The following is a 27750-nucleotide window of genomic DNA, read 5'->3' as shown; positions in this document are numbered from 1 at the left end:
GCTTGTTTCTAGTCACAAAGAGATTAATTTTTAAATGTGAGAACTTCAATTAATCACATTTCTAATTAACTTTATTTAAATTTCTTTTTTTAAAGATTTATTTATTTGAAAGGCAGATTTACAGAGTGGCAAAGGCAGAGAGAGAGAGAGGTCTTCCATTCCCTGTTTCACCCCCAAATGGCTGCAATGGTCAGAGCTGAGCTGATCCGAAGCCAGGAGCCAGGAGCTTCTTCCAGATCTCCCACAAGGGTGCAGGGGCCCAAGGACTTGGGCCAACTTCTCTTACTTTCCCAGGCACATTATTAGGGAGCTAGATCAGAAGTGGAGGAGCTGGGACTTGAACAGGTTCCCATATGGAATGTCAGCACTATGGGAAGTGGCTTTAGCTGCTACACCACAGTGGCAGCCCCAACTTTATTTCAATTTCTACTATCCCCTTCCACTGTAGTAAATTATGTTGAAAAATATGTTGGGTTTTGGAGTAGGAATAGAGTATTGGAAGACAGCCCATAATAGAGTGGTGTATAAAATCATTTAGAAAACAATGTTAAGACCACTGGAATAAATGGTATTAGAGAATTTGATTAAGCATTTAGAAATAAATGATGCTAGAACACTATCTATTCTCTAAAATAAATTTTAGGTATATGTTATTTAAATGAAAAAGATAAGGAGAAAACTAAAGAAAAATAAACTAAAAAATCTAGATATAAAAAGTCAGTTGGAGTATTAAAAATTTAGCTTAAAAGAAAAAAGAATGTACTTTTTGCCTACATAAATATAGAAAAAAGTAAGAAAGTTTAAGATGGATGAAAAGCTGGGAAAACATTTGCCATAGACAGATATGAAGGGTTAATGTATAATATGTAAATGTTATATTATATTCAAAATAACAAAAAACACCAACATGTAATAATTGGACATATAAATCAGCAATTAAAAAGAAAAGTGGCTGGCGCCACAGCTCACTAGGCTAATCCTCCGCCTGCGGCGCTGGCACACCGGGTTCTAGTCCTGGTTGGGGCGCCAGATTCTGTCCCAGTTGCTCCTCTTCCAGGCCAGCTCTCTGCTATGGCCCAGTAGTGCAGTGGAGGATGGCCCAGGTCCTTGGGCCCTGCACCCGCATGGGAGACCAGGAGAAGCACCTGGCTCCTGCCTTCCTTCGGATCAGCACGGTGCGCCGGCCGCGGCGGCCATTGGAGGGTGAACCAACGGCAAAAGAAAGACCTTTCTCTCTGTCTCTCTCTCACTGTCCACTCTGCCTGTCAAAAGAAAAAGTAACAAAAATTACTGATATGTCTGTCAAACAACAGAACTTCAAAGTGCATGAACCAAAACCATAAAAAACTGAAAGAAGACATAGACATGTCTGCAGTTATACTTGTAGGCTTTGTCTACTCGTTTTCAAGAATTGACAAAACTGCTGGAATGAAAGTCAATGAGAATTAGAAGAGCTGAACACCAGCACCATACAACAGTATGTAATTGACACGCTCAGAGCACTTAACTCCTAAACAGAAAAACACATTCTTTTCAAGTGCCCATGACCATTTAACCAAGATAGACAATGTACCAATGAGCAATCGTCAACAAATTGAAAAGAATTTCAGTCAGATATTGCAGTCAAAATGAAACTCAAACAACAGACTTCTGTTAATTCAGTGATAAGAAATAAAGACTGAAGGACATTTTTAAAAAATATGTTAGTTTTTCTCACTTCCTGGATGTTTGTGGCTGCACTTGGATGGAGGCCATACTGAACCTAAGGCAGGAAGATGGTGGCTGCAACTAAGATGAAAAAGTCGCTGGAATTGATCAACTCTAGACTCCAGCTTGTGAGGAAGAGCAGAAAATACATGCTGGGATATAAGCATTCTCGAGATGATCAGAACAAGGCAAAGTGAAACTGGTTATCCTTGCCAACAACTGTCTGGCTGTGAGGAAATCTGAAGCAAAGCAGTTTGTTGGAGAATAGATGATCTTTTCCACAAATGATATTAGAAGCACTCTGACCTCAGAATCAGACCTTAAGGCATTCTGGTCTGGCTGAAAAGCCCATGAGAGCATTTCAGGCATGGAAAGCCAAGACACTATGGCAAAAATAAGTCTACATGAAGTATCTCTGTGAGAGAGACCCCAGTGGAAATAAGTGGCCATCAACGAAGGATGTACTTTTCTCTGAAGGAAGGAGAGAACTTCCACTTTGCTTATGGCCTTGTCTAAATATTGACAGAGATTGTGAATTCAAAAGGCTTCTATAGGGTTAGCAACTCATGTCAAGAGCCTCAAGTGATCACTGTTGTCATACATAAGAGTGTTAATTGTTAAATTAACAGAAGTCGCTGTGCACTAACTTCCCATGCAGGACTCTGTTCTCAAAGAGTTGTAATATGAGACTTAATTGTAAAAGTTGTTCTCAGATTTTATTTGTGAGCATGTGTGTGCAAATTGATGAAATCTTTACTTAGTATAGAGTTGGTCTTCTGTGTATAAAGTTAATTGAAAATCTTAATGAAGAATGAGACTGAGAATGGGAGAGGGAGGAGGAAATGGGGAGGGAGTGGGGGTGGTAGGGCAGGTATTGTAGGAAGAATCACTGTATTCCTAAAGTTGTACTTAGGAAATTTGTACTCATTAAACAAAAGGTTTCTTTGGGGGAAAAAAATTATATTGGAACACTTGGACAGGCAAAAGGAAAACTATGAAGTTCAATCCAAACCTTATACCTTGTTAAGAATTTGACTCAAGACAGTTATATTGAAGATTTCTTAGCTACAACATCAAAGGCACATTCCAGAAAAGAATTATCAATAAATTTGACCTCATTAAAATTTAAAAGTTTGATCTACTAAAGACCCTGTTAAGAGGATGAAAAACCAAGTCATAGCCTAAGAAGAAATGTTTACAAATCATATATTCTCCATAGACCTTGCCTACAGAATATTTCAAGAATTCTCTTTGGGCCAGTGCTGTGACGTAGTAGACTAATCCTCCGCTTGAGGCTCTGGCATTTCATATGGTTGCTGGTTTGTGTCCTGGCTACTCCGCTTTTCTTCCAATCCAGCTCTCTGCTTATGGCCTAGGAATGCAGTGAAGGTGGCCTAGATGCTTGGGCCCCTGCACTCGTGTGGGAGACCTGGAAGAAGCTCCTGGCTCCATGCTTCGGATTGGCTCAGCTGCAGCCATTGAGGCCATTTAGGGAGTGAACCAACAAATGGAAGACCTCTCTCTGTCTCTGTCTCTGCTTCTCTCTGTGTAACTCTACCTTTCAAATAAAGAAATTAAATCTTAAAAAAAAAATTCACTAAACTCAATGGCAAGAATACCAACAATGAAATAGATAATGAATAAAGGATTTGAACAGTCATTTCACCAAAGAATGTGCATGCATAGCAAGTGTTGCACATGAAATGCTTTTATATACAAGCAGTCTTCTTAAATTTTATTTTTTATTTATTTGAAAGGGAGAGGGAGTAGGGGAGGGAGATAGATAACACAATCCCATCTGTTGGTTCACTTTCCAAATGCCTATGAAGCCAGGAGGTTGGAACTCAATGTGAGTCTCCCACATGAGTGGCAAGAACCCTATTATTTTCACCATCACCGCTACCTCTTAGGGTCTGAATTACCAGGAAGCTGGAGATACAAGCCAGAGTCTGATGTCAAACCCAGGTACTCCAATGTAGGGCACAAGTGTGGTAACCAGTGTCTTTAACATTATTTAATGAATTTTGCTCTCTTCCAAAATTTCTTTCAATGTTTTTCTTTAAATGAGTTGCAAGTATTTTTTTATCAATATGTGAACTTCAGAATAATTCATATTATTCAAATCGTATTTTAGGCTATTTAATTTGGAACTTCTCAACAGCTTGTCCTAATAATCACACTTTTCCTTTCCCTTTGTAGGTCACCATTTGCTGCTGTGACAGACTATTCAGTTACAAGGAATAATGTCATACAGCTCTGCTTGGAATTAACAACAATTGTGCAACAGGTATTAGCTAACAAACTTTGCGTTTGTTAATTTGCTAATAATTTCTTATTCCAACCATGAAACGTATTCTGTTTACTGAAAGTTTATAAGGCACTGGTTTGAAAGTTTCTTATTTTAACACAAACATTTCTTTAAAGACCAATTATGTAATCATTTATTGGAAAACTATGCATAGAGCCCAGTAAGCAAGGCTTTCATTTACAGGAAGATATAACAGAAAGCTGAACCTCTGAATACATCATTATGATTATAATGCCTATTAGTCTCACATTTTCAGTAGGATTGACTAAACTATATTATTGCCCTTCACAAAATTAAATTATCCCATTCAGAAAACGATCTCAGAGTTTTGCTGTAAGACACTGTTACTTTTGCTGTTAGACATTATTAGTTTCACTTAGTATGTACACATACAACCAACTATGCATAATAGTTTTTATCAATGCTCTAATTACCTGAACTGATTTTTTTGCTTTGAATATTATCTAATCCAGAATCAAATGCCTTCAGGACTCCAGCAGCTAATATAAAAGTTTGAATCAAGACTGTTATAAAACAAGAAGAAATGGTAGAGATTGGGGTGAACTTATTAGTATATATACCCTATAAAATTTTATTTAAATCTAGTTAAGCATATCTGTGTAGTCTAAGCCCTTCAGCCACCTTCTGTGTAAGACTAATGTCAGCCTATTGCTGCTGCTTCTTTCTGAGGTTGCCATTATCCAGTGATGCAGAAATGAAATAGAGGATAATGTATAATAGAAACGATTACCTGACAATTTAGGGAAATTGTTGATTTAACTTATTGTTCAGAATTCCCTGCCCTTAATTACTAATGACAGTTGTGAATATCTTATGTTGGCATATTTCCTCAAAGAAATATTTTTTAAAATAATTATTTAAGTCCTTCAGTATATTTTTGTTGTACTGTATATATTTTATTTGTACTGTATCTCTGGAACTGTAGATTTTCAGATGTTTCTCATTGAGGATCAGACAGTAACTTTGTGACTTTTAGTTGTGGAACACATAAGATGTTCATCAGAATTATGTCATGGAAATGATGTTATTCAAAGAGTCATTAATGAAGATGGCGAATATTTTGAGAGCTTTGAAGTGCCCTTACAGTCTTACTGTATTTCTTATTTTATGTAGTGACATAGATTAATAATTCATAAATTAATAAATTATGACATAATTTAAGGATCATAACCAGATTTTTAAGATCAAACCAGAATTTTAAGGATCATAACCAGATAGGAGTGAGAGACATGGCATTTTAGGGCAAGTGTTAGTAAATGTTTTATGTAAAGGGCCAAATAGTAAATATTTAAGGCTTTGGAGGCTGTCTTTCATAACTGCTCAACTCTGTTACTAGAGCTCCAAGGCAGCCGTAGATGAAGTATAAATGAATAGTTATGGCCGTGTTCCAGTAAACTTGATTTAGAAAAATAGACATCAGGCCAAACTAGGCCCATGAGCAATAATTTACTGACCTACGTTCTGGGGCAATGATGTTCCATTTTTATCTACCAATCAGAAGCATTATCCTCACATGGAAATCTTAGAAATTCAGATTTGTGGGACTAACCTTCAAATGTACTGTGATCAGTGCCCAGGAATCTGTGTTTGCTAGGTTTTTTTTAGGTAGTTCTAGTTCTCATACTTTGTTCTAGGGAAGAAAAGTAAATATATATAATCTATGGATTTTTGGTGACAGTTATGGATTATCAGTAGCATTTCTTCAAAAATATATTTTTCAAGGCTTTGCTTCTTTCAAAGGCATTACATTTTATAGCAGATTTGAGATGTGGATAACAGATGATTAATTTCTTTTTACTATGAGAGAAATGAATTTCTCTGTTTCAAAAGGTACTTAATAGGGGCTGGCACTGTGGTGCAGCGGGTTAGCACCTTGGCCTGAAGCACTGGTATCCCTTATGGGTGCCGGTTCGAGACCCGGCTGCTCCACTTCCCATCCAGCTCTCTACTATGGCCTGGGAAAGCAGTAGAAGATGGCCCAAGTCCTTGGGCCTCTGAACCTCCGTGGGAGACCTGGAAGAAGCTCCTGGCTCCTGGCTTTGGATCAGCGCAGCTTGCCATTTCCGCCAGTTGGGGAGTGAAGCATCGGATGGAAGACCTCTCTCTCTGTCTCTGCCTCTCTCTCTGTGTGTAACTCTGACTTTCAAATAAGTAAATAAATCTTTAAAAAAAACAAAAAAGAAAGACCTAGGGTCTTTCTTAAAAAAAAAAAAAGGTACTTTGTAGGTACCTAATAGTTATGTAATAGATACTGTACAGTATTTGTATGGTAATCACTCAAAGCCTCAGAAGTCTGTATACAAACAGTAATTATACAGTCATCAATACTTACTGCTTCTACTACATATGATCTGTAATAACTACATTATGTGCATTGAGATTTTGATTTATGCATGAGACCCAAGATAACTGAAATACCAAGGAATTAAATGGAAGAATTAGAAGTTTTTTTAACTTTTTATATACAAGAAAGCCATTTTTAAAAAAAAATCAATATGATGTCTACTTTCAAAATAATTTCCAGTCTAATTATGACAGAACAGTCAGTGTTTTTCGTTTCTTGTGTCTATTTCAAACATTTGTAACTGGATAGCTGGTTAAGGTTTGCTTTTGTGTATTGGGCCAACCTTAGAATGTCTTATAAACCAAGATTGTAATTCTAAATGTCAGCTATGATAAATTTTCTTGGTATCTTGTAGGAGAGTATCAGGAGATTTATTTTATTTTAATTTGTAAATGTCAATGATACACAAAGTGATCTTGAAGAAAAGTTAGCTTTTTTAAAAAAATAAGATTCATTTATTTAAAAGGCAGAGTTTTAGAGAGGTGGAGGTGGAGGTGGAGAGAGAGAGAGAGAGAGAGAGAGAGAGAGAGAGAGAGAGAAAGAAACTTCCATCCGCTGGTTCACTCCCTAAATGGCCACAACAGCCAGAGCTGGGCAGAAAAAGCCAGGAGTCAGGAGCTTCTTCCAGATCTCCCTTGCGGGTGTAGGAACCCAAGCACTTGTGCCATTTTCCACTGCTTTCCTAGGTGCATCAGCAGACAGCTAGGTCGGAAGTGGAGTGGCCTGGACTTAAATCAGTGCCCATATGGGATGCTGGCACTGCAGGCAGCGGCTTTACCTGCGATGCCACAGCACTGATCCCAAGTTACTTTTCTTTTAATCTTTATGTTGTGAATGAGGTCAGAAACAGGGAGATTTCTATTTTTAGAACTCATAGATTCTAGATCATAACTTGATCACTCTAACCTTCAGCTATTTTATCGAGAATAATGAATGAAAAAATTTTCAGTGAATTAAGGTTTTCTGTAGAGACAGGTAAAGTGGTAGATGTAGTTTGTGTCAGGTATAACTAATACACACATTCTGTAATTTTTAAAAATCTACCAACTAATTAATGATTCAGTTTTTGTTTCCACATTCATGAACACCTGCTATTGACAGCTACTTCATAGAAACATATACTGTTATCATATTGCTCTCAAAGGCTTGCTTATATTCCCAACAGGATCTTTTAACAGTTCCACTGTTTTGCTCAACTTTCTCTTTAGGAATCTTATTTTAAGGCAGTAACGGGTTTAAATTTTGCTATTTACAGGTCAGGAAATGTTAGGTGCAAGAGAGAAAGGTTGCTTGTACACTTTGAACATTCAGTCTTGACCAAACACAGAGATGTGCTCAGAACATAAAATGACTTTCAGTACCTTTCACCCACTATATACTGTTTTGAAAAGGATGCTATGCCCTTCTTAGGACATTTTGTTATTACATTATCAATTTCTGCTTTTTAAAATTCAGTAGCTCATACATTTTGTCACAGTTACTTCTATTTCATTATTGTTTTTCTATCATATGGCCTGTTTCATTTGTTGCCTTTAAGATAGTTCGGAACAAAAACTTTTCTCTCTGATTCTTGCCTTTCCCACGTCATTTAAGCTTGATATCTCAAATATTTTGCTTTTTTCCTTAAGATTTATTTTATTTATTAGAGAGAGAGAGAGGTCTTCCAACCTCTGGTTCACTCCCCAAATGGATGCAACAGCCAGGGTTGGGACAGGCTGAAGCCAGGAGCCAGGAACTTCTTCCAGGTCTCCCAGATGGGTGCAGGGGTCCAAGCACTTGGACCATCTTGCGCTGCTTTCCCAGGCACAATAGCAAGGAGCTGGACCAGAAGCAGAACAACCAGGACTCAAATGGGTGCCTATATGGGATGCTGGCATTGCAGGCAGTGGCTTAACCCACTGTACCAGAACGCTGGCCCCAATATCTCAATTCTTACTTTATCTAGGTCTTTGTTGTGCCATAAAGTAAATAATAAATATGATTTAGTAAATTACATCTTCATGACATTAGATTTAATCTACTGGATGTGTAAAGTCGATCACTATAAGATTAGTCATTCCAAATAAAAGCTTCAGTTTTGTCGTTTTCAGGAATGCCCCTGTTTCCAAATTCATTATAAACTCTTCTCTGGAATTCTAAGTGTTCTACATATGATTCTAACTCAGCTTTAGTTTTATCCAGCTGAGCTTTCGTGTATCTTAACTTTAAGTACTCTGACTCAGGCAAATGACTTATCATTTGTTAAATATATCTTGTAGTTTCTGTTTTTGTGTTGTGAGGATTTACAGAATATGCTCTGTAATTTTTTTTTTACTTTTATTTAATGAATATAAATTTCCAAAGTACAGCTTATGGATTACAATGGCTTCCCCCCCCCCATAACTTCCCTCCCACCCGCAACCCTCCCCTTTCCCGCTCCCTCTCCCCTTCCATTCACATCAACATTCATTTTCAATTCTCTTTATATACAGAAGATCAGTTTAGTATATATTAGGTAACGATTTCAACAGTTTGCCCCCATATAGCAACACAAAGTGAAAAAAAATACAGTATATACTAAGTAAAGATTTCATCAGTTTGCACCCACACAGAAACACAAAGTTAAAAATACTGTTTTAGTACTAGTTATAGCATCACTTCACATTAGACAACACATTAATGACAGATCCCACATGAGATGTAAGTACACAGTGACTCTTGTTGTTGACTTAACAATTTCACACTCTTGTTTATGGCTCTGTAATTTTTAAAAAATATTTCAATGAACACAAATTAAACATGCTTATGGGCTACTATTTGCTGTTTTGATACATGTGTATATTATGTAACGTTCAAATAATTAGAGAAAGAATACATACTTCCTCAAACATCACATTTGTAGCAAAAAAATAAAAATAATTTCTGATAGCTTTTTTGGAATATATAGTTCAATATAATGATCTGTGTCACTCAACTCTGCAGTAGAAGAGCAGAACTTATTTCTCCTATCTATCTGTAACTTAGTCCTCATTAGTCAACTTTTCCACACTCCTACCTCCCCACTATCTCCCCAGCTTTTGGTAACTACCATTATATTTTTTAACTTCTATATAATCACCTATTTTGAGACTCTACATATGTGTGAGATTCTACTCTATTTGTCTATTTTCTGCCTGAATTATTTCACGTAGTATAATCTCTGTTAAAATTGTGTAGTATCCTTTAAAGCCTTTGGGAAATACCACCTCATTCATGAAACTTTTTCCTTTTCCCATAACTGTACCTTCCTCCTAATTTGACCATTTATTTTTTTTATTTTTTTATTTTTTTAATTAAACTTTTATTTAATGAATATAAATTTCCAAAGTACAGCTTATGGATTACAATGGCTTCCCCCTCCCAAAACTTCCCTCCCACCCACAACCCTCCCCTTTCCCGCTCCCTCTCCCCTTCCAATCACATCATGATTCATTTTCAATTCTCTTTATATACAGAAGATCAGTTTAGTATATATTAGGTAACAATTTCAACAGTTTGCCCCCATATAGCAACACAAAGTGAAAAAAAATACTGTTGGAGTACTAGTTATAGCATTAAATAAGAGTGTACAGCACATTAAAGGCAGAGATCCTACATAATATTTTCTTTTTAAAAATTAATTAATTTTCTATGCAATTTCCAATTTAACACCAGGTTTTTTTTTTCATTTCCAATTATCTTTATATACAGAAGATCGATTCAGTATATAATTAGTAAAGATCTCATCAGTTTGTACCCACACAGAAACACAAAGTGTAAAAATACTGTTTCAGTACTAGTTATAGCATCACTGCACATTAGACAACACATTAAGGACAGATCTCACATGGGATGTAAGTACACAGTGACTTCTGTTGCTGACATAACAATTTGACACTCCTGTTCATGGCGTCAGTAATCTCCCTAGGCTCTAGTCATGAGTTGCCAGGGCTATGGAAGCCTTTAGGGTTCGCTGACTTTGATCTTATTCCTATAGGGTCATAGTCAAAGTGGAAGTTCTCTCCTCCCTTCAGAGAAAGGTACCTCCTTCTTTGATGGCCCCGTTCTTTCCACTGGGATCTCACTCACAGAGATCATTCATTTAGGTCTTCTTCTTTTATTCTTTTCCATGGTATCTTGGCTTTCCATGCCTAAAATCCTCTCATGGGCTCTTGAGCCATATCCGAATGCCTTAAGGGCTGATTCTGAGGCCAGAGTGTTGTTTAGCACATCTGCCATTTTATGAGTCTGCTGTGTATCCCACTTCCCATGTTGGATCTTTCTCTCCCTTTTTGATTCTATCAGTTAATATTAGCAGACACTTGTCTTGTTTGTGTGATCCCTTTGATTCTTAGACCTATCGGAGCCATCAAATGTGAACTGAAACTGATCACTTGGACTAGTGAGATGGCATTGGTACGTGCCACCTTGATGGGATTGTATTGGAATCACTTGGCACATTTCTAACTCCATCATTTGGGGCAAGTCTGATTGAGCATGTCCCAAATTGTACATCTCCTCCCTCTCTTTTTCCACTCTTAGATTTAACAGGGATCACCTTTCAGTTAAAATTTAAACACCTAAGAATAATTGTGTGTTAATTACAGAGTTCAACCACTAGTACTAGAACAACAACAACAACAAATACTAAAAAGGATAAAGTATTACATTGTACATCAAGAGTCAGGACAAGAGCTGATCAAGTCATTGTTTCTTATAGTGTCCATTTCACTTCAACAGGTTTCCCCTTTGGTGCTCAGTTGTCACCGATCAGGGAAAACAAATGATATTTGTCTCTTTGGGACTGGCTTAATTCACTCAGCATGATGTTTTCCAGATTCCTCCATCTTGTTGCAAATGTCTGGGTTTCATTGCTCCTTACTGCTGTATAGTATTCTATGGAGTACAAGTCCCATAATTTCTTTATCCAGTCTACTGTTGATGGGCATTTGGGTTGGTTCCAGATCTTAGCTATTGTGAATGGAGCTGCAATAAACATTAATGTGCAGATGGCTTTTTTATTTGCCAAATTAATTTCCTTTGGGTAAATTCCAAGGAGTGGGATGGCTGGGTTGTATGGTAGGGTTATGTTCAGGTTTCTGAGGAATCTCCAGACAGACTTCCATAGTGCTTAACCAGTTTGCATTCCCACCAACAGTGGGTTAGTATCCCTTTCTCCCCACATCCTCTCCAGCATCTATTGTTGGTAGATTTCTCTTTGTGAGCCATTCTCACTGGGGTGAGGTGAAACCTCATTGTGGTTTTGATTTGCATTTGTCTGATTGCTAGTGATCCTGAACATTTTTTCATGTGTCTGTTGGACATTTGGATTTCTTCTTTCGAAAAATGTCTATTGAGGTTCTTGGCCCATCTCTTAAGTGGGTTGTTTGGTTTTGTTGTTGTGGATTTTCTTGATTTCTGTGTAGATTCTGGTTATCAACCCTTTATCTGTAGTATAGTTTGAAAATATTTTTTTCCCATTCTGTCGGTTGCCTCTTCACTTTCCTGACTGTTTCTTTTGAAGTACAGAAACTTCTCAATTTGATGCAATCCCAAATGTTAATTTTGGTTTTGACTGCCTGTGCTCCTGGGGTCTTTTCCAAGAAGTCTGCCTGTACCTATATCTTGCAGGGTTTCTCCAATGCTCTCTAATAATTTGATGGTTTTGGGTCGTAGATTTAAGTCTTTAATCCATGTTGAGTGCATTTTTGTGTAAGGTGAAAGGTATGGGTCTAGCTTCAGGCTTCTGCACGTGGAAATCCAATTTTCCCAGCACCATTTATTGAATAGGCTTTCCTTATTCCAGGGATTAGTTTTGGATCTTTGATCAAATATAAGTTGGCTGTAGATGTTTGGATTGATTTCTGGTGTTTCTATTCTGTTCCATTGGTCTACCCATCTGTTTCTGTACCAGTAACATGCTGTTTTGATAACAACTGCCCTGTAGTATGACCCGAAATCTGGTATTGTGATGCCTCCAGCTTTGTTTTTGTTGTACAAGATTGCTTTAGCTATTCGAGGTCTTCTGTGTCTCCATATGAATTTCAGCATCATTTTTTCCTGATCTGAGAAGAAGGTCTTCGGTATCTTGATTGGTATTGCATTGAATGTATAAATTGCTTTTGGGAGAATAGACATTTTGATGATATTGATTCTTCCAATCCATGAGCATGGAAGATTTCTCCATTTTTTGGTCTCCTCTTCTATTTCTTTCTTTAAGGTTTTGTAGTTTTCATCGTAGAGATCTTTAACGTCCTTGGTTAAGTTTATTCCAAGGTATTCGATTGTTTTTGTAGCTATTATGAACGGGTTTGATCTTAGAAGTTCTTCCTCCGCCGTGGCATTGTCTGTGTATACAAAGGCTGTTGATTTTTGTGCATTGATTTTATATCCTGGTACTTTGCCAAACTCTTTGATGAGTTCCAGTAGTCTCTTAGTAGAGTTCTTTGGGTCCCCTAAATAAAGAATCATATCATCTGCAAAGAGGGATAGTTTGAGTTCTTCCTTCCCAATTTGTAACCCTTTAATTGCTTTTTCTTGCCTAATAGCTCTGGCTAAAACTTCCAGAACTATCTTGAATAGCAGTGGTGAGAGTGGGCATCCCTGTCTGGTACCAGATCTCAGCGGAAATGCTTCCAACTTTTCCCCATTCAATAGGATGTTGGCCGTGGGCTTTTCATATATTGCTTTGATTGTATTGAGGAATGTTCCTTCCATACCCAGTTTGCTTAGAGTTTTCATCATGAAAGGGTGTTGTATTTTATCAAATGCTTTCTCTGCATCTATTGAGAGAATCATATGGTTTTTCTTCTGCAGTCTGTTAATGTAGTGTATTATGTTGATTGTTTTGCAAACGTTGAACCATCCCTGCATACCAGGGATAAATCCCACTTGGTCTGGGTGGATGATCTTTCTGATGTGTTGTTGCATTCTATTGGCCAGAATTTTATTGAGTATTTTTGCATCTATGTTCATCAGGGATATTGGTCTGTAATTCTCTTTCAATGCTGTATCTTTTTCCGGCTTAGGAATTAAGGTGATGCTGGCTTCATAGAAAGAATTTGGGAGGATTCCCTCTTTTTCGATTGTTCTGAATAGTTTGAGAAGAATTGGAGTTAGTTCTTCTCTATATGTCTGGTAGAACTCAGCAATGAATCCATCTGGTCCTGGGCTTTTCTTTGTTGGGAGTGCCTTTATTACTGTTTCAATTTCTGTGTCAGTTATGGGTCTGTTTCGGTTTTCTATGTCTTCCTGGCTCAATTTAGGTAGGTTGTATGTGTCCAAGAATCTGTCCATTTCTGATAGATTTCCCTGTTTGCTGGCATACAAGTCCTTGTAGTAATTTCTGATGATTCTTTTTATTTCTGTGGTGTCTGTGTTACGTTTCCATTTTCATCTCTGATCCTATTGATTTGGGTCTTTTCTCTTCTTTTTTTAGTTAGTTGGGCCAATGGGGTGTCGATTTTGTTTACTTTTTCAAAAAACCAGCTCCTTGTTTGGCTGATTTTTTGTAATGTTTTTTTGGATTCAATGCTGTTGATTTCTTCTTTGATTTTAATTATTTCTCTTCTCCTACTGGGTTTGGGTTTGGTTTGCTGTAGATTTTCCAGATCCTTGAGATGACTTGAAAGCTCATCTATTTGGTGCCTTTCCAATTTCTTGATGTAGGCACCTATTGATATAAACTTTCCTCTTAACACTGCTTTTGTTGTATCCCATAGGTTTTGGTGTGTTGTGCTTTTATCCTCATTTACTTCCAGAAAATTTTTGATTTCTCTTTTAATTTCTTCTATGACCCATTGTTCATTCAGGAGCATGTTGTTCAATCTCCATGTGTTTGCACGTGCTCTAGGGATTCCCGAGTTGCTAATTTCCAATTTCATTCCTTTGTGGTCTGAGAAGCTGCATGGTATGATTCTAATTCTTTTGAATTTGCTGAGACTTGCTTTATGGCCTAGTATGTGGTCAATCCTAGAGAAGGTTCCATGTACTGCTGAGAAGAATGTAAAGTCCTTAGATGTAGGATGAAATGTTCTGTAGATATCTGTTAGATCCATTTGGGCTATAGTGTCATTTAAATCTACTGTCTCCTTGTTGATCTTCTGTCCTGTTGATCTGTCTATCTCTGAGAGTGGAGTATTGAAGTCCCCCAGTACTATTGTATTGGGGTCTAAGTCTCCTTTTAAGTCCCTTAACAAGTCTTTTAAATAAGCTGGTGCCCTGTAATTAGGTGCATATACATTGATAATCGTTATATCTTCCTGTTGAATGGATCCCTTAATCATTATATAGTGCCCCTCTTTGTCTCTCCTAACAGTTTTTGTGGTAAAGTTTATGTTGTCCGATATTAAGATGGCTACGCCTGCTCTTTTTTAATTTCTGTTGGCCTGGTATATATTTTTCCAGCCTTTCACTTTCAGCCTGTATGCATCATTGTTGGAAAGATGAGTTTCTTGTAAGCAGCAAAAAGATGGGTTTTGTTCCTTAACCCAATCAGCCAATCGGTGTCTTTTAACTGGACAGTTCAAGCCATTAACATTCAATGTGACTATTGAGAAGGAGTAACTTTGCCCTGTCATTTGCCAAAGATTTTTTCTAATATATGGTTTGAGACTCCTGTGATCTTTTGCTGTGAGGTTTCCTTCCTTTATCTTCTTTCATATTGGTTACCGTGTTTCTGTGTTTCTGTGTGTAACACATCTTTAAGCATCTTTTGCAGGGCAGGATGAGTGGCAACAAATTCTTTCAGTTTCTGTTTGCTATGAAAAGTCTTAATTTCACCTTCATTCACAAATGAGAGCTTTGCAGGATATAGTATTCTGGGCTGGCAGTTTTTCTCTCTTAGTACCTGGGCTATATCTCGCCATACTCTCCTAGCTTGTAGGGTTTCTGGTGAGAAGTCAGCTGTGAGTCTAATTGGAGATCCTCTGAGAGTAATCTGGCGTTTCTCTCTTGCACATTTTAGAATCTTTTCTTTGTGTTTCACTGTGGTGAGTTTGATTACGACGTGTCGTGGTGAGGATCTCTTTTGATCATGTTTATTAGGGGTTCTATGAGCTTCCTGTACTAGGATGCCTCTGTCCTTCTCCAAACCTGGGAAATTTTCTGCTAGTATCTCACTAAAAATGCCTTCTAATCCTTTCTCCCTCTCCATGCCTTCAGGAACTCCTAGAACCCGAATGTTGGGTTTTTTAATAGTATCCTGTAGATTCCTGACAGTATTTTTTAGATTTCTGATTTCTTCTTCTTTTCTTTGATTTGACTGTTTCCTTTCCTGTTCTCTGTCTTCTAATTCCGATATTCTCTCTTCTGCTTCGCCCATTCTGTTTTTAAGGCTTTCTAATATGTTTGTCATTTGATCTATTGAGTTCTTCATTTCATTATGGTTTCTCGTCACTATCACAGTTTCATGTTCTACTAGTTGTTTCATTTCATTTTGATTCCTCCTTAATATTTCATTTTCATGAGATTTTCTATCTTGTCCATTAAGGATTTCTGTAGTTCAAGAATTTGTTTTTGAGAACTTCTTAATGTTCTTATCAATTTTTTGAGATCCGCTTCTTGCATTTCCTCTATCTCTTCATCTTCATAATCTTGGATTGGGGTGTCTTGTTCATTTGGGGGCATTATATTGTCTTCCTTGCTCTTGTTACCTCGGTTTCTATGTTGTTTGGCATGTTGGAGATAATTTATGGTTTTTTTTTTTTGGGCTGTGGTGTTTTTTTCTCATTATACTATGCCTCTAAGTGGGCTGTCTGCTTTGATGGATCCTTAGAGGCTGTGATGGGTGTGGCCAGAGAGCTCTGCTTGATTCTTCAGGTTTAAGGCTGTGCAAAAAGCAACTCACCAAGATTGTTCTCTCCCTTGCTCCTTGCTGGATTGCGCTCTCTCTCTCTCTCTCTCTCTCTCTCTCTCTCTTTTTTTTTTTTTTTGACTCAGTTGGGAAGTTATTTGGTACAGGTGAGTGGAATTGAGTGTAGTTGAAATCTGGCCTCTGTGGGTATTCGTTTGATCTACCCCTGGGACCACACAAAGAGTTTATGCAGCCCTCAATGTGTTTTCAAATTTCACCGAAGTTCCAAGGTTACTGAGTTTGTGAACTCCTTGGCGGCGCTTTACATATGTAAAATGGTGCCTGCTTTTTGTTTTGCTCAGAAGCATCTGCTTTTCCCCCCCAATGTCTCTGGTTTCTGATGTCTTTGTCTTACCTCCCATTGGTTCCCGCGCTGGGGAGAATCTGAGACTGGTCTCCCGCGGTTGGGTTTCCACGCGGTGGGCTCCCTGCAGGTCCTCTGTGTCACATCCACTAGATCCGGAAGCGTTTCCTCTGCATTTTTTTTCTTGAATCTTTTCCTGAGGCTACAGTAATTCCACTTTTATGAAACTTTATTTTCCCAAACTATGGCGCACGTCCTGACTATCCGCCATCTTGGCTCCGCCCCCCTAATTTGACCATTTATAGTTAATGTCATTACTGATATGGCTGGGATTAAATATAACAGCTTGCTGTTTGTCTTTTATTTTTCCCATCTGTTCATTGTTTTAGCTTGTTTTCTTTTTTTCTGTTTACAGATGGATTATTTTTATGATTTCATTTGGTCCCCTTTGTTGACTTATTAGTTGTAATTCCTTGTTGAATGGGCAGAGGTAGTATCTCTTACCTTACTTTGTTTAGCAATCTACATCAATCTGTTACATTCTAGTATGAATAATCTGACTTCCATTAGTTTGTAAAATCCTTGAAGTTAGGAACAGTGTCTTATATTCATTTTTGTATATAATAGGTACTTAAAATATTTCTTAAAATAAATTAACCTGAGTCTAATTACTGCAGGGTTTAGCACATGGCCATTTGTACTCTTCTTTTTTTTATTTTTTTTAAGATTTATTTTTTATTATATTTTGACAGGCAGAGTGGACAGTGAGAGAGAGAGAAAGGTCTTTCTTTTGCCGTTGGTTCACTCTCCAATGGCCGCCGCGGCCGGCACATCGCACTGATCCGAAGCCAGGAGCCAGGTGCTTCTCCTGGTCTCCCATGGGGTGCAGGGCCCAAGCACTTGGGCCATCCTCCACTGCACTCCCGGGCCATAGCAGAGAGCTGGCCTGGAAGAGGGGCAACCGGGACAGAATCTGGCACCCCAACCGGGATTAGAACCCGGTGTGCTGGCGCCGCAAGGTGGAGGATTAGCCTGTTGAGCCATGGCGCCGGCCCTACAGATTTGTTTATTTATTTGAAAGGCAGAGTTACACAGAGAGAGGAGAGGCAGAGAGAGAGAGAGGTCTTCTATCTGCTGGTTCACTCCCCAATTGGCCACAATGGCCGGAGCTGCACCAGTCCGAAGGCAGGATCCAGGAGTTTCTTCCGGGTGTTCCCACATGGGTGCAGGGGCTGAAGGACTTGGGGCATCTTGTACTGCTTTCCCAGGCCATAGCAGAGAGCTGTATGGGACGTGGAGCAGCCAGGACTCCAACCGGCTCCTATATGGGATGCCGGGACTGCAGGCAGTGGCTTTATCCACTATGTCACTGTATGGCCCCCATTTGTACTCTTCTAAGACAAATTTGGAAGTTAATATATGAATTCTTATTCACATCTATTTTCTCTCTTGTGTAAATAGTTCAGTGTAAAAAACTTCAGTTCTTTCTGCAATATTCAGGTACCCTAGAGATACTCACCAATTTAAGTTTCAGTTTATTCGTTAGTTAATATAACAGTGTTTGTCCTCATAATCGTTTTCCAGGGCTAAAATGAAAATAATGGAAACTTTCTGAAACACTATGCAAATATGTAATCCTAAAGAAACAAAACTGTTAGAGGAAATTTAAGTATGAGTATAGGCATGATATATCAGTGCTTGTAAAATATCTCTTAAATAATCTAATTTTCTATTGTTATATCATCTCTTTTCAGTAATAATTTTTCCTGGATTCTATAAACTATTACTAACTGTCATAATAGTAGGAATGAGAATTGATAGATGATGAAATAAAATAGATGTTAATTTCTTGATAGTGAAAGTAAGGGCGACTTTATTTAACTACTTTTTTTGTATTTTTCACCTTTTCTAAAATGAATTTCAGTTACCAGATAACAAAAAAGAATTCTGTGTACATTGAGTAAATGCTGCTTTAAGTTTGATAGAAAATAACATTGAGAAATACTTAAATTATTTTTTAAAATAAAGTATATAACTTACAGTTAATGTCCATCTCATGGTCTAATTCAGCCATTATGTATATGCTAATTATTACATTTCCTTGTAATCATATAAACTACATAAAGACAAGAATTAAATTTAAGCTACCTATAAAAGAGGCCAATTTGAATAAGCAAGGTATAAATTTAAAAAAAAAAAGAATCTAGGGCATGCATTTATTACCAGCCCTTCAAGAAATCTCATCTGAACAGTTACGATGATAGTTATGCTTTGAAATATGCTATGCTTCAAATTATTTTTCACTCAACTTTAATTATTTTTATTCCCTTTGCACCAAGATGAGATGATCAATATCTAAAAATATGCTCACAAATGACTTTTTTCCCCTTCTTAACAGGAAGTGGTGATACCATGAAGTGGAAAATGCCTCTTGTTGTTGGCCACTTACATTTAAATAATTCTGTAATTGGAGGAGAAAGATAATGTCAATGTTTTGAAAACCTCCATTTGGAGAAACTTATTTATTCTACTGCATCCATTTTATTTATTCTCAGGTTTGGATTGTTATATTTGAACTCTTTTAAAGAGATTTTCCCCCAGCACTTTTCTTCCCAAATAAGATCGGTTATATTAACACTTTTGAGAAAAATGGGAACTTGTTTTAAAATTCTAAATGGAAAGAATTGTCACAAAGAACTGAAGCTTCATTTAGAGTACTGTCAGCAGCTGAATCAGGAAAATAAGACAGGTACCCACGCACTTCTTGTCAGCATTGAAATAATTGTCATGATGCCGGTCTTGAATATCAGCTTAAGCTAAAATTATTCTACTCTACCATTTTTGTATTCTCCACTTCAAACACAAACATGATACATTAGGTTGCCGCTAGTGAAGAAATGAGCACAAAAGTGTTGATTTTCCAGGTGAAGCTTTGGTGAAAATTAGAATACGTGGGAAAAGAATCATGGTAGGGACAATGAGTCTTGGGAGACTTGAGACTATGCCTTGTTGGTCCATGATTGTTTACACTGGACACACCATGTCATTGCTTATACCATTTATAAACAGAAATAATCATACATACCTCAAAGTTAGTATGAAAATAGATTTTGATGTATTTTAAAATGGGTCACAAATGTGAAGTAAAAAATAAACAGGAAAGTAATATTATTTATGAAATAAAGGGAAGACATTTGATAAAAAGAAGAAAAATAAGAACTTTGTTTTAAAACATAAATATACGTAGGCTCCCACCACCACCACAACCACCACCAGTTTGATATTAGCTACATTTACATTGAAATTTTAATGACATGCTGTGGAAAAATTGAACATGTTGTAAAACATTTTAAATTAGACTTTGAAATTATAAATACAGACTGAAATTTTCCTTTTAAAAATCAAGTTCTGGTAATGTGCTTTTACCTGAACTGGTGCCCTCCAAACTGGATGTGTTAAAATTTCTTCCTGATTTCTTATGGACTTGCTCAGTTTTCAGGCACTTTAGATTAATTTTCCATGTCCTTAGTTCTCACTGGTTGTCTGAATAGTCTTGGAAGCATTTTATAAAAAACTGTAAAGAAGATAGTTAAAATCATCCCAACTCAACTGCACAGAAGCAACTAGTGCTATTGTTTTGCTCTTTCTTATTATAAACATATTTACTTAAGTTGTTATTCTAACTTTCTGACATGTCATTTGGGTCACTTGGTTCCATGTTTACCTGTCATATGTATTTTATTTCTTTATAAATATTCAAAAACATAGAATAAATATTCCTGAAAGATATGAAAATGTTGATTTTTATAAGCAACCTTCCCTAAATAATGCGCATGTGCTTTATAATTATTTTTGTTACTTTTATAATATTTAAAATACAAAAATTAAACAACTTATTAGCTGTTCACTAAGTATTGTTTTAAATAAAAATATAAATGAGCATGTTGACTCTAGCCCTTTTAAAATGTATCCTTTGTTTTCATTTATTTCAACCACTTTATCTGCTTTATAACACTCAGATTTTTTTATTCAAGGTAAATACAAGAAAATAATAGCTTTTCTTTTACTTACTAAATTGAGATTTGCACTTTTAATTTTTACAGCATATATTTGTAAGTACTTTATAAAAATATTACAGAATTTTGTTAGCATAAATAGCCTAGAAGTAATTTTAGAAGTTGAGGGTTTATTTAAAGAAATTTGGCCTATAAACTTATTGATAACAGCTATTATGTTTTACTTAATTACATTCCATCTAAAATTAGCACCTCCTTTACCTTCTTAGTTGACATTTTATCTAATTTATTCTTTAATTTTATGGCAAAATCATGTAATTGGATCTGACTTGAAGTAGATTTGAGGTCATCAACCTGGCTCCACTTATTTTGTGAACAGTATGAGACTGGACACCTTGCTTCATATCTCTGATAATTTCTTTATTTGTAAAAGTGGGATCACTACCATGTTGGATTATTGTAGCATCGTTGTGAAGACTGGAAACTAATTTAGCCCATGATCTGGCATTTAAGTGGGCGCTCACTAAAAGGCTGTTAGAATTATCTTATATGAAATATATAAAAGAGCCCTTTGGAAATGCTAAACTCAGCTGTTTCTTGCTCCACATAATAATAATAATAATGTAAAGGATTGATGCTCTACTTACTTCAAAGTTGAGTAACAATACAGAAAGACCTGGTTATTTTTTTTAAGATCTATTTGTTTTATTTGAAAGGCAGAATTACAGAGAGAGAGGGAGAGACAGAGACTGAGAGAAAGAGATATTTCATCCACTTATTCACTTACCAAATGGCCACATCAGCAAGCATTGGGCCAGGCCAAAGCCAGGAACCAGAAGTTTGATCTCAGTCTCTCACATGGGTACAGGGGCCCAAGGACTTGGACCATCCTCCACTGCTTTCCCAGGTGCGTTAGCAGGGAGCTGGATTGAAAGTGGCACAGCTGGGACTCAAACTAGTGCCCACGTGGGATGCTGGTGTTGCAGACAGTGATTTAACCCACTGCACCATAGCACTGGCCCCAGAAAGACCTATTTCTAAAGTGAGTGATTTCTTAAAAATTAATTTGGTTTAATTTAGGAATTTCCTTAGATTTTAATGCAAATAAATTACCATGTTTTGTATTCTAAAATGTATTTTGAAACACCTGTGTTGAACTGTTACAGAGAAATTAATTTAATCACCCATGAACCTTCTTTCCCTGCTCATATATTCAAATAACATGTAGTTAAAAATGTAGAACTTGAGGTGAGTGCTTGACCTAATGATTAAGATGCCTCCCTCCCATGTCAGAGTACTGGGAATCAAGTCCTGGCTCTAACTCCCGATTCTACCTTCCTGGTAACGCATACCCTGGGAGGCAGTAGTAATGGCTCAAGGATTTGAGTTCCTACTACCAATATAGGAGACCTGGATGGAGTTCCTGGTTCCCAGCTGCTATCTGGCTCAACTCCAGCTGTTGCTGGCATTTGGGAATGAATCAGCAGATTCACTCTGCATCTGTTTGCCTCTGAAATAAATATTTTTTTTAAAAAAAAGGAAAACACAAACCATGTATATATAAAAGACCAGGATATAATAGTCATACAGAATGTGTATTTTGGAAGAGATACTAAGAATGAAGTGGTGATTATATAAACATGTAAAACGGGGGCATAAATTGTACTGAAGTAAACAGGTTATATATTCTGTGATTCCTATAGTATTTTTAAAAGATTTATTTATTTATTTGAAAGTCAGAGTTACACAGAGAGAGAAGGAGAGGCTGAAAGAGAGAGAGAGAGGTCGTCCATCCGCTGGTTCACTCCCAAAATGGCCATAACAGCCAGAGCTGAGCCGATCAGGAGCCAGGAGCTTCCTCCAGATCTCCCAAGCAGGTGTAGGGACCTAAGGACTCAGGCCATCTTCCACTGCTTTCCTAGGCGATAGCAGAAAGCTGAATCAGAAATAGAAGAGCTGGGACTCCAACCAGTGCCCATATGGGATGCTGGCGCTGCAGGTGGCAGCTTAATCAGCTATGCCACAGTGCTGGCCCCCGATTCATATAGTATTAAAGCATATGAAAAGTCATCTGGTATCATCTCATTGTCATTTCAAGTACAACTTTAAATGCTTCTTTTACTGTTTAAACCTTCCTGAAGCAGATATTCTAGGTGACCTAGAAATTGGGTTGCAACTCTTGGGATTGAAACTGGGGCATTTTAGACCAAAAAAATCAGGACAAGCTTTATATGTAATTTTTAAACAATATGGATTATATTACTTAGTACACATATTGAAATCAGTATGAAAGGTGATTCTTTTTTTTGTTTTGCTTACTTCCTACTTACACAAGAAATAGTTTAGTACCTATTTATGCTTAATGTTTTCTGCAGTTGTCTTAATTAATCATGAAGAAGCAATACCAATATCTTGCAAATATTTTCTATATAATCCTAATATATTTCCTCATGGGCATTGTCTACCTTAGAAAAACTATTACAGAACATGATTGTGACTATAGACTTGTACTTCAGGCCACCGAAGATTAGAGATGGGACACGGGCACTCCCTTGACTTGCATCCTCTGGTCTGCTTGAACAAAAACCAGGAGGAAAAGAAAGCTAGGCATCAGAAGCAGTGGGTGGCAGTTCTATTAATGGCTGATCTGTACAGTGATCTGCCCTCAAGGAGACCCAACAGACCAGTCTACCTCAGTGGCTTTCGATGTGGTAAGCCTGGGCTTCAGCAGAAGTCAGCTTGTGAAGAGCCCTGGCAGCTCTGCCAAGAATTGGATCACTGGAAATGGACCTGCCCTGGAGTCGAAGGATGCCCAGGTCAGAGCCACAGATCTTATTGGCTCTAAGCTGAAAAGCCCTTCACTCAGCCCAACTTCCAAAGTGACCACTGCAGCTGAGGGGATGGTCAAGTAGGGTCAGCAACATTGCAGGCAGAACTGTAAATTTCTAGTTAGAGATGCCCCCTGCCGTTACCTGGCCAGCTCTCCTCCCAGGCCAGCCAAGTAATGAAAGTCAACAGAGTGCCTTCCCCTAGGAGGTTCACACCTCCCTTAGGATGTACCCCATGTGAAGAGATAGATAGGTCTGGGCCTCTTAACTTACAAGGCCTAAAGCCCAACAGATTATTATCAAGCCCCTTCTGTCAGGTTCTATTTGCCTCTCCATCAGAAAACTTAATTGTAGCTTAGACAGCACCTTTCTTAGCTCCTCTAGTAATGACTCTGTCCTTTGTTCTAGACCCTGTCTAGCGCACTTGGGCCTCATTCCTTCGTAATCATAACCTCTACTCTACTACCAATGGCTCTACTCCCAACTTGTGTGTACTGATGGTCCTCTCCCCACTTAATGCTGTATAATTGTTCAGACCTGGTTAATGCCACTCTTAGGATCATTGGTTACTATCCTCACCCTGTCTTTTATGACCTTGTCTAAATATGATCAGAGTTGGCGAACTCGGAAGGCTTCCATAGCCTTGGCAACTCATGACGAGAGCCTAGGGTGGTTACTGGCACCATAAACTAGAGTGTCAATTTGTTGGGTCAACAACAGGAGTCACTGTGCACTTGCTCCTCATGTGGGATCTCTGTCCTTAATGTGATGTACATTTTGATTTAATGCTATAAAAAACTAGTACTCATACAGTATGTTTCACTTTGTGTTTCTATGTGGGTGCAAACTGTTGAAATCTTTACTTAATATATACTCAATTGATCTTCTGTATATAAAGATAATTGCAAATGAATCTTGATGTGAATGGAAGGCGAGAGGGAGTGGGAGAGGGGAGGGTTGCAGGTGGGAGTGAAGTTATGGGAGGGGGAAGCCATTGTAACCCATAAGCTGTACATTGGAAATTTATATTCATTAAATAAAAGTTAAAAACAGAAAAAAAATCCTAATATAGTGGATCAGAAGTTAGATAATACTCAGATAACATGAAAATCTTTTTCTGAAGATAAATATAAGACTAAAAATATATAGAGAATGCAATTTTGGGTTTATGTTATATATGCAATATCGGGTATATTCTTTATATGTATACTTGTATTTTCTCAAAAGCCTAGGTATAATAAGAATATTATAATCAAAATAGATTTAAACACATAATAAATCCTTGCCCATGATATTAAGAGTACTTGATTATTGCTAGCTGCATATTTTATAAAGGCTCAGAATGAAAAGATAATAGTGATGAAACCAGTGCATGTAAAACTTCAGCAAATAGACTGTTTACAAAGCTGGAGCATAAAAATTTATTATTTAGCTAGTTTTATGACAGTGGCCTGACTTGTGAGCAAAAACTTAAAGGTTTAATGTATATTATGTAAAATTTAATACTGTCATAGATAGGATTTATTCTTTTCCAAAAATAAACTATATTGCATGCTATACTTTTAAATTGTGTCACCATCAGTAATAACAGAAGGAGAATAAATGGGATGTACTGTACAAATTGAATTCTGTTTTTTGCATTTTTTTTTGTTTTATTTGAGAGACCAAGACAGGGATACACAGAGAGAGAGAGAGAGAGAAAGAGAGGGGGAGAGAGAGAGAGAAAAAGACAGAGAAGGTGAGATTTATTCCATCCTCTGGTCCACTTACCAAATTCCTACAGTGGCCAGGAGCCCAGAACTCAATCCTAGTATCCCATGTGGGTAGTAGGGACCCAACTACATGAGCCATAACATGCTATCTCCTAGGGTGAGCATTAGCATGAAGCTAGAATCAGAATCAAAGACAGGATTCAAACTTAAGCACTCCAGTATGGGGTGCAAGTATCCCAAGTAGCGTCATAACTGCTGCACTAAATGCTTGTCCCATTAATCAAATTCTTTAGATAGCAAATGGCAAGATACGATTTCTTAAACATGTGTTTTCTTCACAGTGTTACATTCTCACTGTTATATATTTCATATATATAAAATAATGTATTAATGAGGCTTATATGTTTTGAGGCATAATAATAAAACAAATGATCATTAATCTGTCTTCTAATTTGATAACTAAAACATTACCAATATTGTTTTAGTAACCAATGAGCTCCTTCTCCTTTTCATCAGCCTGATTCCTCTGACAGTGTTGATCATTTTAGTTTTTCCCCCCAACGTAGTTTCATATACTTCTCTAACCATATCATTTAATTCTGCTTGTTTTTGAGCTTTGTAAAAATGATGTCATTCTGTATCTTTTTTTCACTTGGTATATTTCTGGTTTCATTCATATTTTCTTCTGTAACTGTACTTCATCTACTTTAACTGAATCTAATATTACATTGTGTGCATATACCCCAAGTTGTTCATCCATTCTCCTGATCATGGACATGTGGGAATATAACTACATTTAAATATATACCTATGAGTGTAATTGCTAGGTTTTACAGTATGCTCATACTCATCTTTATAACTGTGACATATCATGTTCTCAACATTTTATTGCTTATTATACCTTGTACTTTCATTATCTTCCTACTTTCTGAATCATTGTGTTTTTGTCATACATTTTATTATTGCACTTAACCTTTCAAAAGACTTTTATAATTTTTTTACAAAGATCCTAACAAGACAGAACTTTTAACAGTATTGTTATATTGTATATAAGGAAAGTTGGGCTAGGTAGTTCGTGACCATCATAGATGATAAAATAAACTTTGGAAGAGTGACTCTGTTGTACAATCATTTGTGATGTACTGAGATTACTCTTTTTTTTTTCATTTGGAAGACAAAGTGACAGAGGGAGGGAGGGAGAGAGAGAGAGAGAGATCTTTGATCTGTTGGTTCACTCCCCAAATGCCTGTAACATCTGGGACTGGGCCAGGCTGAAGCTAGGAACTTGGGACTCAATCTGGGTCTCCCATATGAATGACAGGTACTTGGCCTTCATAAGCTGCTTTCCCAGCTACATTATCAGGGAACTGAATCGGAAGTGGAGTAGTTAATTTCCAGTTTTATTCCATTGTGGTCAGAAAAGATACATGGTATGATTTCAATTCTCTTTTAATTTCTTAAGACTTGCTTAATGGCCAAGCATATGGTCTATCCTGGAGAATGTTCCATGCACTGATGAAAAGAATGTGTATTCTGCAACTATGGGATAAAATGTTCCACAGATATAAATTAGGTCCATTTGGTCTATGGTGTAGATGAACTCTGTTCTTTCATTTTTTGATTTTCTGTCTAGTTGATCTGTCTATTGATAAAAGTGGGGTGTTGAAGTCCTCCACTGTTTTTGTATTGGAGTCTATGTCTCCCTTTAGATCTATTAACATTTGTTTTAAATAGCCAGATGCCCTGGCATTGGGTGCGTATACATTTATGAAAGTCAAATCATCCTATTAAATTGATCCCTTAATCATCATATAATGTCCTTGTCTCTTTTAACAGTTTTTGTGTTAAAGTCTATTTTGTCTGATATCAGAATGGCTACACCTGCTTATTTTTCTTTTCTGTCAGCATGGAATATCTTTTTCCATCCTTTCACTTTCAGTCTGCTTGTATCTTTATTGTAGAGGTGTGTTTCTTGTAGGCAGCAAATAGATAGGTCTTGTTTTTTAATCCATTCAGCCAGTCTGTATGTTTGAATTGGAGAATTTAAGCCATTTACGTTCAATGTTATTATTGATAAGTAACAAGGTCTATAAGGGATCTAATATTGGATGCCAGTGTCATAAGCTACACCTTAACTCACTTGTGTCACAGTGCTGGCTCAATGATTACTTTTTTTGAAAAAGGGTCTTTTTAATTTTTACTTGTTGAACTCTTTATTTAGTAGAGCATTAATTGTTTGGCAGTAATGTTAATTTAAAATGTTAAATTGGGGCCAGCTCTGTGACACAACAGGTTAAGCTGCCACCTACAGTGCAGGCTTCTCATATGGATGCCAGTTGGAGTCCTGAATACTCCACTCCTGATCTGGCTCCCTGCTAATGCACCTGGAGAACAGTGGGGGATGGCCTAAGTGCTTGGGCCCCTGTACCCATGGGGAAATATAGATGAAGCTCCTGGCTTCTGCCTGGCCCAGCCCCAGCCTTTGTGGACATTTGGGGAGTTAACCAGCAGATAGTAGAGATCGATCTCTCTCTCTCTCTCTCTAACTCTGCCTTTCAAGTAAAAAATGAATAAATCTTTAAAAATGTGATATCTCTAAAAAAGGAAGGAAGGTGAAGGGAGGGGTGGGAGGAAGGAAATATTATATTCTTGGAATTGTA

General features: G+C 37.2%; 1 protein-coding gene across 6 annotated transcripts in view; it reads left to right on the top strand.

Annotated features, from left to right (window-relative positions):
- The window catches only part of CNKSR2 (connector enhancer of kinase suppressor of Ras 2), a 316326-nt gene that overhangs the window by 70618 nt on the left and 217958 nt on the right, over window positions 1-27750 (top strand). For all 6 annotated transcript variants that reach the window (XM_062183975.1, XM_062183974.1, XM_062183973.1 and 3 more), the window contains exon 4: window positions 3907-3994. In XM_062183975.1, coding sequence (XP_062039959.1) covers window positions 3907-3994 — 88 coding nt within the window. The remainder of the gene's footprint in view (window positions 1-3906; window positions 3995-27750) is intronic.

Source organism: Lepus europaeus, chromosome X, assembly GCF_033115175.1.
Source record: "Lepus europaeus isolate LE1 chromosome X, mLepTim1.pri, whole genome shotgun sequence".
In the NCBI taxonomy this organism is placed as follows: domain Eukaryota; kingdom Metazoa; phylum Chordata; class Mammalia; order Lagomorpha; family Leporidae; genus Lepus; species Lepus europaeus.
This window is presented reverse-complemented; position numbering and strand designations above follow the sequence as displayed.